Source organism: Perognathus longimembris, chromosome 2 (genome assembly GCF_023159225.1).
Source record: "Perognathus longimembris pacificus isolate PPM17 chromosome 2, ASM2315922v1, whole genome shotgun sequence".
In the NCBI taxonomy this organism is placed as follows: domain Eukaryota; kingdom Metazoa; phylum Chordata; class Mammalia; order Rodentia; family Heteromyidae; genus Perognathus; species Perognathus longimembris.
Window position 1 is genome coordinate 108,013,405 of NC_063162.1, and position 11,121 is coordinate 108,024,525.

General features: G+C 32.8%; 1 protein-coding gene across 3 annotated transcripts in view; it reads left to right on the forward strand.

Moving 5' to 3' along the window:
• Positions 1-10,743, forward strand: part of Cd36 (CD36 molecule) — a 74,781-nt gene extending 64,038 nt beyond the window's left edge. For all 3 annotated transcript variants that reach the window (XM_048339909.1, XM_048339908.1, XM_048339907.1), the window contains exons 9-15: positions 3,881-3,950; positions 5,111-5,298; positions 6,091-6,209; positions 7,457-7,530; positions 8,210-8,264; positions 9,040-9,204; positions 10,727-10,743. In XM_048339909.1, the coding sequence (XP_048195866.1) occupies positions 3,881-3,950; positions 5,111-5,298; positions 6,091-6,209; positions 7,457-7,530; positions 8,210-8,264; positions 9,040-9,204 (671 nt within the window). In that variant the 3' untranslated portion in view covers positions 10,727-10,743. The remainder of the gene's footprint in view (positions 1-3,880; positions 3,951-5,110; positions 5,299-6,090; positions 6,210-7,456; positions 7,531-8,209; positions 8,265-9,039; positions 9,205-10,726) is intronic.
• The last annotated feature ends 378 nt before the right edge of the window (positions 10,744-11,121 follow it).

Here is an 11,121-nt window from a genome sequence, read left to right on the forward strand (position 1 = left end):
ACATATATGTATGAATGTGCTTATATATTTATATATGTATATTGACATATATGTACACACATACATAGAACAATATATTATCTTGATCCATATGTCTGTTGAGGAGCATCTAGGTTGTTTCTATGCCTTGATTATGGTGAATAGTGCTGCAATAAACATGGTTGAGTTAGTGAATTTCCTGTATCCGGGTTTGTAATCTTTTTGAGTACATGTCCAGGAGTGGAATTGCCAAAATATGGGGTAGTCCTATGTTGAATTTCAGTAGAATTTTACTCATCTATTAGAAAGAATGACATTATATCATTTGTAAATAAATGGAAAGACTAGGAAAAATATTATGTTAATTGTAGTAAGTCAGGCCCAGAGAGACAATGGATCCATGTTTCCCCTCATATGTGGAAGCTAGATGCAACTTACAAACTTATAACTAGATACATTGGGTGGTATGCAAGTGTATAGAAACGTATGTGCTAAAATATGGCAGATTCAAGGAAGAGGTCAAATAGATAGGCAAAATCAAATTTTAGCAAAATAAAACACCAGGAAGTGGGTATTCAAGAGAGGTGGGGTGGGATCAAGGGGAAGGGGGATGATGAATGAAGAGCAAGAGAATGCAGCCTAGAGTCCAAAATATATTGTCCAAAATTAAGAAGAATAAGGAAAGTTCTGTGCAGGTCATGGATGGGTGAGAATGTTGAAAGGAATGACATTGATCCAGGTTCATTGTATCATAAATTGCTTTGCTAACTTGCTACTCTTTGTATATGTACTTAAAGACAAAAATAAAAAGAATTAAAAAATTCATATATTTTAAAATAAAGCAGTTACCATCACAGAGTGCAGGAAAAAAAATAATAAGCTTACATTGTTAAGTTTCTACGAACCATGAATACTATTTATGAGTGTGGGAATTCTGCATTAGAGAACATTACATTGGAGAACAAAATAACTGAAAGTTCTGATTTAATGTATGGCTAAATCTGGCTTATAGTTGTCCTTGAAGAAAAGTACATATTTATTAGCAAAAGAACCAAGATTTTTTTTTTTTTTTTTTTTTTTTGGCCAGTCCTGGGCCTTGGACTCAGGGCCTGAGCACTGTCCCTGGCTTCTTCCCGCTCAAGGCTAGCACTCTGCCACTTGAGCCACAGCGCCACTTCTGGCCGTTTTCTGTATATGTGGTGCTGGGGAATCGAACCTAGGGCCTCGTGTATCTGAGGCAGGCACTCTTGCCACTAGGCTATATCCCCAGCCCTAGAACCAAGATTTTTTAAATCAATGGCAATCAAATATTATAAAGTAATTAAAAATCAAAGGTAAACATTCAAGGACTAGGAAGCACAAACATAATATTTACAAAAAGGGAAAATACCCCACAGGAAAGTGTTATGATCAAAATGAGAAAAACTAAATGAAAAGAAAAAATAGGGTGTTTAGTTTTCCATTTTTTTAATTGAGTCTTGCCTATTATTTCATTGAGTTGCTTTTTTGGGACATTGAGCAACATTTGTATGTATTTTTCATTTTTTATTTGATTTATTGTTATTATAAAGATTATATAAAAAGGGATTACAATTACAAAAGTCCCGTAATGAATACATTTCCTTTCATACAATGTCTTCTTTGCCCTCACTCTCTCCCAGGCCCATCATCCTGTATTGTTTTTATAGAGCAAAAAATGAGTGGATTTGCTTTGTAAGATTTTGAGCCATAGGAATGATGCTTTTCTACACATAAATTTTGAAGTGCTTCATACTTCTTTTAGGGGGCTGGGGATATGGCCTAGTGGCAAGAGTGCTTGCCTTGTATACATGAGGCCCTGGGTTCAATTCCCCAGCACCACATATACAGAAAACGGCCAGAAGTGGCCCTGTGGCTCAAGTGGCAGAGTGCTAGTCTTGAGCAAAAAGAAGCCAGGGACAGTGCTCAGGCCCTGAGTCCAAGCCCCAGGACTGGCCAAGAAAACAAAAACAAAAAAACAAAAAAACAAACATACTTCTTTTAGTAGTTACATAAGCATCATCCTTAATCCTTACCGGCAGGTAGAAGTATAACCTGCTGTTCCTAAGTATTAAATAATTCATTGTATTTAAGAGAAAAATAACTATACAATCTGTTTGAAATCAGTAGATAGGTTTAGCCAGAGGAGCTACAGGATGAAGGATTCATTAATAAAAATAATATAAAAGCGTAAACATCAGGCATGAATTTAAAACGGTGAGTATGTTACTAATAACATGGAAAAATTGAGCTACATAACTTAAGGGTAGGAATGGGGGAGTGAGTTGAATCATGAGGGAGAACAATGTGTGATGTAAATCAAAATATCCTGTACTTGTAGCTTGAGTTATAGGATTAAAAACTCTTTGCACAACTATGTTATAATCTTTTTTTTTTTTTTTTTGGCCAGTCCTGGGCCTTGGACTCAGGGCCTGAGCACTGTCCCTGGCTTCTTTTTGCTCAAGGTTAGCACTCTGCCACTTGAGCCACAGTGCCACTTCTGGCCATTTTCTATACATGTGGTGCTGGGGAATCGAACCTAGGGCTTCATGTATACAAGGCAAGCACTCTTGCCACTAGGCCATATTCCCAGCCCCGTTATAAGCATTTTTAAAAATGTCTTTAAGTGATTTTGTAATGGAGTTGCCACTTGGCAAAGCAGTTTTTAATAATAATTTCTAAGGTATAAACCTAGAAATACAGAGAAAGATGAGAAGTGGGTTGAATAGGGCAGAATATAACTCTAAGAAATATTCTTGGTCATGGTACTAGAAAGATAATTGGTACAGATATTGAAAGGGAATATTGGCATAATGTAGAATCATTTCTCTGAGAAAAAAGTGTCTTTGATAATATAATTTCTCTTTGTTATTGCTCATATAAACTTCTGGGTATAATTCTGACATTCATTCTATGAAAGTTCAGATGTTAATGACTAACAATGTATTTTCTTTAGTTGGTAAGGGTCTGGGAAGGCAATTGCAGGAAATTTCCAGACTGGCCCAATATGGTGGATCCCAGATAAACTTTACTATTCAGTCATCTAACTGCTAGGCTCACACAATGAATACAAAGTCCCTCTAATCTTGTTATACACATACATCATGAGTGTAACTATGATATAACTACCATGAATGTATGCTTGTCAGAAGACACTGGCCTATATCACTGAGGGCTGTGTCTTACTATTTTAAACAAATATTTCCAGTGGAGGCTCATTTTGGTTATATTCATTAGAGAAGCCAATGGAAGAGTTTATAATAATTTCTTCATTTTAATGTGTGCAGTGGAGCATATCTATATTAGAAATTCAATCAACTCAAAAAAAATGCCTCTTGAAATTGATTGGATATTTTTCCAAAGCATTGGGAGAAAATTCTATTTAGTAAAAGATATTTAACAAATGGTTCTGAAAATACTAATCAGCAATGAGTACAAATGAATTAATCACAAATAAGACCAAAGTCAATATAATCCATGTTCTGAAAGACCTTATGGTAAGAGATATTTCCCTTTGTTGATGGAGCAAGTCATTTAAAAAATATAGAATCACAGCTTTTACAGAATCTGATTTAACTGTTTACTTGTTGAACCTGGTATCCTTATAGCCATATATAGTTGTCAGGTTTTCTGAATGTGTCTGGGATGATTGATTTGTGCTGTAGATAGAGAATGCAGACTGGTTTAGACAATGTAAAATTCATTGTTTTTATTGAGTCTGCATTGAAATAGTACTTATATTAGGTTGAATAAAATAAAATTAATAGATACTTTATAATTAGGTAAGTGATTTGTATTATATTTCTCTAAACATATTTCTAGATTTCTGGTAGAGAAGGCATATTATATCTAATCAATTACCACTGCCTTGATTTTTAAATAGATGCAGCCTCATTTCCACCTTTTGTTGAGAAGTCTCGAGTATTGCGATTCTTTTCTTCTGACATTTGCAGGTAAGACAGAGATACTGATCTATGTGTAAATCAGACCTTCTCTTCCTCAAGCAATAAAGTGACATGTAAGAGCTAATGGCTTTATAAATATCTTATTAAATAAAAAGAATAAATACTAAGGATATTTTTTATTTTGTAAGAATAAATGAAAAAATATGTCCTTAATACATATTTTCTAAGTAGCCTTCTGTATATGCTAACATTTTATAGTGCAAAACATTTTCTATACTATTACTAACAACTACTTCTTTATATGCTTATTAACTCTATGCAAAGTAGCATTGGTATGCTTCAACTTTTAGTAATGCAAATCATTTCCTTTGCTCTTTTAAGAACATTTTTCATGCATTTTAATAAACTATTACTATATTTAATTCCACCAGTGTAGCCTAGAAAAGATACCTCATTTTTCTAATGATAGGCAAAGATGACCCATAATTATATCCATTATTGTTTTCTACAGTATCTTTCAAAGTGATGGGACCCAAGAAATATACCACGAGTCCTGGTGTTCTCATCACACCATACTTGTTGAATTGGGCTTTGTCCCTAAACTCTGAGATCGTAGGCAAGCATTGGATATTTGTAAATCTTTTCCTTACCCATAAATTTACTGAGAACTATGTTTGTTCCCATAGGATTTTCTGAGAATTAGCAGGATACTGAGCTCTAGCCTAGTGCCTATAACATTGTAAATACTTTAGAAATGATATTTCATAGGCTCACACCCAACAACTGAGTATTTCATTTTTCCAAGATTAAGCTGACAGATAGAGACTTTGAATTGGGTGCAAACAAATACTTACCACTTTAAACTCTTTAATATACAAGGGAAATTACCTCTTACTAAATGTCTCACACATACACACACACATACCACACACACTCACATACACACACACACACATACACTATGGTAATTTACATGCAAAATTTGTAATAGAATAGTCTTTTAGAATAAATATAAATGTATTTCATACTCTGGTATTGAGTTCTAGTATGTCTTCATATCTTTTTTCCTAGGAATTAACAAGTCTAAAATTCTATCATGAGTATCTGATATTTCTAAGTTAAAGCAAAATTAGAAAGAGATAATGGATCTCCTGAGTGTGGTTCTTTTTTTTTTTTTTGGAATTAAGCTTGTTTTTATCCCTGTGTAGATCAATCTATGCTGTATTTGGATCTGAGGTTGACCTGAAAGGAATCCCTGTGTATAGATTTGTCCTTCCATCCAAGGCCTTTGCATCTCCATTTCAAAACCCAGACAATCATTGCTTCTGCACGGAAACAGTTGTCTCCAAAAATTGTACCTCATATGGTGTGTTAGACATTGGCAAATGCAAAGAAGGTATATATGTGTTCTCAGTATGATCCATGACACCATTGTAGTATTCTACTAAAATGTAATCCTTACCCAGAATTGCTTTCTACTGAAAATGAAATTAAGGCTTTTATAGGAAAAAGTAAAGAAGGGTTGATGGTAGGAATCTTGGGGTTGATTTTCTTTGTCCTTTGAGGTCTCTATTGTGAAATCAATGTTGCATTATGAAGAAAAATCATACCAACATTATGTTTGTTTATACTTATTCTCTGAGATTCCTGAGTTATCTTTGACTTTTTCTACCTTTTTCTCTCCTAGAAAATGGCAAATGAAAATAAATGTTTTAGCATATATCTAAGACAAGAAGAGGCAAACAATATTTGGACTCCATCTTGTTTGTAGTCTTCAGACTGTTGTTGGTATGAATGAAGAAAGGAAGAAAAAAATTCATGAATGAATTTTCAAGTCATAGATATAGTATGCTCAGAGCAATATATGTATCTATATATGCTTAGACCATAGTATTGGGCATATAGTTGAAAATTTGTTTAGCAGCTGAACTTTGCAAACTGAAAGTTAGCATCAAAGGAGAGGACAGACAACTACTCACTCCTCAGGAGGCAAATGGAGAATTTTACATTTTTCCTCTACACAACAGAAACTTGATAAAATTCTGTCCTACTCTAAGATCTAGTCAATGTTCAAAGCCAACTATTTCACTTAACCTTAAATTTTTTTCCTATAAGAAAGTAATTTCTGAGTATTATGCTCCATGAGACTAATGATTGTTTACAATTGACTCTGATTTTCTGTTTTCAGGAAAACCTGTGTACATTTCACTTCCTCATTTTCTACACGCCAGTCCTGATGTCTCAGAACCCATTGAAGGCCTACATCCAAATGAAGAGGAACATAAGACGTACTTGGATGTTGAGCCTGTGAGAAAATAGATTATTTATTTGTCTCAGTTAAAACTGCCCTTTAAAAACCCAGGAAAATCTTTCAGTCACATTTTGAATTACTTTATTAATAAATCTCTGAAACTTTGTCAGTGCAAGTAGCACCATTTTCTTCCTTTTGTAGCATACAAATGACAGGAAAATTCGATTTTCTATCATATGGAATCTGATAAGATTTGTAGTGATCTGTCAATCAGGAATACAAATGAATAAAATGAATAATTAGCTTACTTTTTAGTATTTTACACTGAAATTACACTTAACTGTAGGTATTGCTTCCATGAGGAGTAACCACCATATACTAGCAGGAATTTAAAAAAAATGAGAATATATAAGTTTCAAGTAAAATCTACTACATTAAGTCTCAAAAGGAATATAAAATACAGTAGTTTTAACATTTCAATTAATTGAATAATCTACTTTTCAAATGTTAAAGATGAGTTGGAGAAGGAGCTTAATTGCACAGTTGCTTGCTTGCCTGGAAAATAAGGTTCTAGGTTAGATTCTCTTCGCCAAAAACACACAAATTAAATTCTAGAGTCTTAGTAGTTAGGTTTCTGTGGAAAAATAACAGAGGAAGGTAGTGGTATAATTACACTAACACATGAAATCCAAATAAATGTATATTTGATAACACAGTTCAGGAATCAAATGAGTGCTCACATTTTGTCACTGCTGCTGTTCATTTCATGCATATTATCACAAATTGAAATAAATAAAGCTTGATGGTCTGCTGTGTTAGGCAAAGCAATTGCATGTATATACACACATCTATGTGTATAAACATATATACATAGAATCTCATTTATATATACTTATTTAGGTAATAGTTACTTGGCCCAAGGAATTTTTTTAAGCCTTAAGTAGTCGCTTTTTTGGATTAAGTTCTTAATAACTTTCCTGTTGTCACGGCAAAAGTGAATTTTACATTTTAAAAAATGTCTTTTAAAAGAAGTTGGTAGTTAAGCTGGGCACCAATGGTTCATCCCTGTAATCCTAGCTACTTAAAAGGCTGAGATCTGAAGATCACAGTTCAAAGCCAGCCCAAGCAGGAAAGACTGTGAGACTCTTATCTCCAATTAACCAGCAGAAAACCAGAAGTGGCACTTAAGTGGTAGAGTACTAGTGTTGAACTGAAGAGCTCAAGGACAGCTCCTGGGCCCACAGTTTAAGTGCCACAACCAGAAAAAGAAATTGGTAATTATGTCAGTTTATTTTTCTTTCAGATAACTGGATTCACCCTACAGTTTGCAAAACGACTGCAGGTGAACATATTGGTCAAACCAGCCAAAAAAATTGAGTGAGTCCCTTTATTATATTTAAAAAATAGATTGTAAAGGTGATGTACAGAGGTGTTAGGTACATAAGTCAGTTAATGAGTTCATTTCTTTTTAAACAATGTCAGTACAGAAATGGTGGGACAAAGGTTGAACCAATTCAGCAGTGATACTCACTAGACACTATATTGGAAATAAACTATACAACTTAGGGAATGGGGGTTCTAGAGGGGAAAAACTGGGAGTGAGCTACTTTAAACAATATTATTTTCATTAATATGCTTGTAAGAATGTAAGAACTAAGCTCATAAAAGACTTGTCAGTTTCTCTCTAGTTTATTATTATTTTATAAAAATTAACTTAGTGATTTTTCTCTCAGAATAATTATCACATACAGTTTAAAATCACATCTAGTGTTTATTGAAATTAATTAACATATTTTGCTTTCCCAAAAAGAATTTGTTGGAAAAACATGCTAGAAAAAAGTTAATTTAATTAGATTCTTGTATTAAATATGTGGCTGAATAATCTCAGAAACTGCTGCATTAAATTTGAGTAATTTGTCGCAGAGAACAAAAATCTAGAAGCTTAAATAAGCATGAGCAATTGATTTCTGAACATTTACAGTTGTAATCACAAAAATGTCTATTATATATACATTTAAATAAATGTTTTCACACTTATTTTCAATATATATTACAGAGCATTAAAGGGCTTGAAGAAGAATTATATTGTGCCTATACTTTGGCTAAATGAGGTTAGTATTTTAATTCATTTAGACAAATCAACAAAATAAACTTTGGATGTTTCTAAATTATATATGAACAAAGTATTGGGGATTTTATATGTTTTCATTTTTCATATGGATAATCCAGTTTAACACATTGTTAATTATGTCTATTTAATAGAAACAAATTGCATAAAATGACAGTTTTGTGGGTTTTTTCTTTTAGAAAGACAAACCACTTTGAAAAAAATATTCAAAATGTACCTATTCCATATTTTTTGGTCATTATATGATTCCCTTAGGAAACCAAGACTCATTTAAAATATTGATACTTTAGAAATACTGGATTAAATATATTTAAGATATTATAAAAGCCAACTATGCTTGTAAAGGGCAGATTAGACTAGGTGTGGGCAACATATCTGACTGCCTGAAAATAGTGTAAATGACAGAATGTTGTGTGTCAGTGCTAAAAAATGTGTTGAATAAACCTTCAGGAGTGGAATTATGGGACTTTGTAAATTTTCTTTGCTGGGTAATAACTTTTAGAAAATAGTCAAATTTTTCAGACACAATTTTGAGGCGCAAATGAGTCTTCTACACTGGAGATTATGTGTCATATTTAAAGAAAAGGAGTTATTATTTTATGTATTGTCTTATTTGACAGGAAAAGGGAATCCTACCGCCTCACCCCTCAGATGTAAATAACATCTAAATCGGGAATTTTCAGAGAAAAAGATAGAGCATTTGTGTATTTTGTTTCATAGTTGTACATGAGTAATATTAATTACTATCTTGATTACAGACTGGCACCATTGGTGATGAGAAAGCACAAATGTTCAGAAAGCAAGTAACTGGAAAAATAAAACTTCTTGGCCTGGTTGAGATGGTCTTGTTGGGTATTGGAGTGGTGATGTTTGTTGCTTTTATGATTTCGTACTGTGTATGCAGAACAAAGAAAGTAAAATAAGTAAGTATATACCAAGTATATACATTGCTCAGGATTTTACACAAATCATTTCATCGAATCCCCACTAAAATTCTCTGAGATTCTAAAAGCCAGCAGCCATCATCTGCATCTATTGTATTCTTAGGTTACAGTCCAGCAAATTCTAAACTGTAATCAGTGCAAATTGTGTATTATCAAAGTATAAATCAATCTAATTAATGATTCAAAAATTAGAATTGAATTTAAGAACTTGTTTTTCCTTTTCAAATTTATTATCTTGAAGTAGATGTACAAAGAGATTTCAATACTACCAATTAGTTTATAAGTAAAATACATCTGGATCTTGATCAATGCCACCTCTACCATCAGTTTTCCTCAACTTTCCCGACTCCACCCATATCCCCAAATTTCTTTTCTTGAGAGAGTTGGAGTTTTGTCTTGAAAAAACAAGTCAAATTTTTTGTTCTGGATTAGTCCTAAAACTCTTCATTTACTAAAAGAAAAAAGAAAAGAAAATGGAACAAGTTTGCATAAAATCTATTGGATAGGATATATTCCAAATTCTATTTTAATATATTCATTTCATAATAAACATTTTCTCACCTTTACTATATCCAATAAGAAGTTTTGGAGAATCCAAAATATTCATATGCCACTTATATAATAGATGGCAAAGATAATCGGTTGAACATCTAATCTAATAGTAAAGTATGATTTTTCAAAACCAGAAACTTGCCTTTTGTTACCATGCGTTAACTGTATGGGCATGGGGGAGGGGTGGATTGTACTGTCCCTGAGCTTTCTTGCTGAAAGATAGCATTCTACTCCTTGAGCCACAGCTCCACTTCCTGCTTTTTGGTGGCTAATTCAACATAACAGTCTTACAGACGGTCCTGCTTGGGCTAGTTTTCAACTGCAGCCCTCAGATTTTAGCCTTTTGGTAACTAGGATTACAGGTGTCAGCCACAAGCATCCAGTGACTGTTACATTTATATGATAATTTTTGTCACTGCTTAATGATCTGTGAATATCCATAAATGGAATCACCAAGTTATGTTAGATTTGTTTACATCTTTAGCTCTTTTTTTTTTTGCCTTACCCATTGATTTTTTTTTCCTTGACAGTTTGTTGATACACTAGAAATAGAAGAGTGATGGGAAATGGAGATTGCCTCAAACAAACCTGTTTTTAATATTCTAAATATTATGTTCCTAGGGAAAAAATAAATTGAAAATATGAGGAAATAAATACTTAAGTGTGATATAGTATAAGAAAATGTTTAATTCATGGATCATGAAGTCCTTTTGAAAATAGTGATATATGACCTTCTGAATGGAGAGTGGGGTTTGGAAATGTATGGCAGAGCTAATTAGTTACCTTTCCTTACCTGGTGATACGCTGATATGGAAAGCTGGGACATGCAAAAACCTTTACATAAGATACTAAACTGCAAAATGGAAAGTATTTTAGATTTACATAACTTATTTTTATTATTCTACTGCTTTTTACTAAGTACTAAAATAAAATTTCTTCTACTTCACAGGTAGAAAATGAGCATATATATATATATATATATATATATATATATATATATATATATCAGCTACATGAAGACCTTCCATAATTTGATCTACAAAAAGCAAGTTTATTATGCTATATTTTTACAAAACACATCTTTTAGTTGAAGAAATGGTGGCACTCTCTATATTTTTGGCATTAAATTGCACCACAGTTCAAAAGAATTAAGAATTGTATTTTGAACAAAACCCGGCAGGTTAAAACAACAATAACATCATCATTTATACAATTGAAATGATTGCAGTTTCTACGATTTGACCAGGAATTAATGGTTCCTGCTTAGCTTTGGATTGGTTCTACATAGCAAATTCAGCAGAAAGAGTGGACATTTGAAATAATCTTGTCTTGCTCATCAAAGAA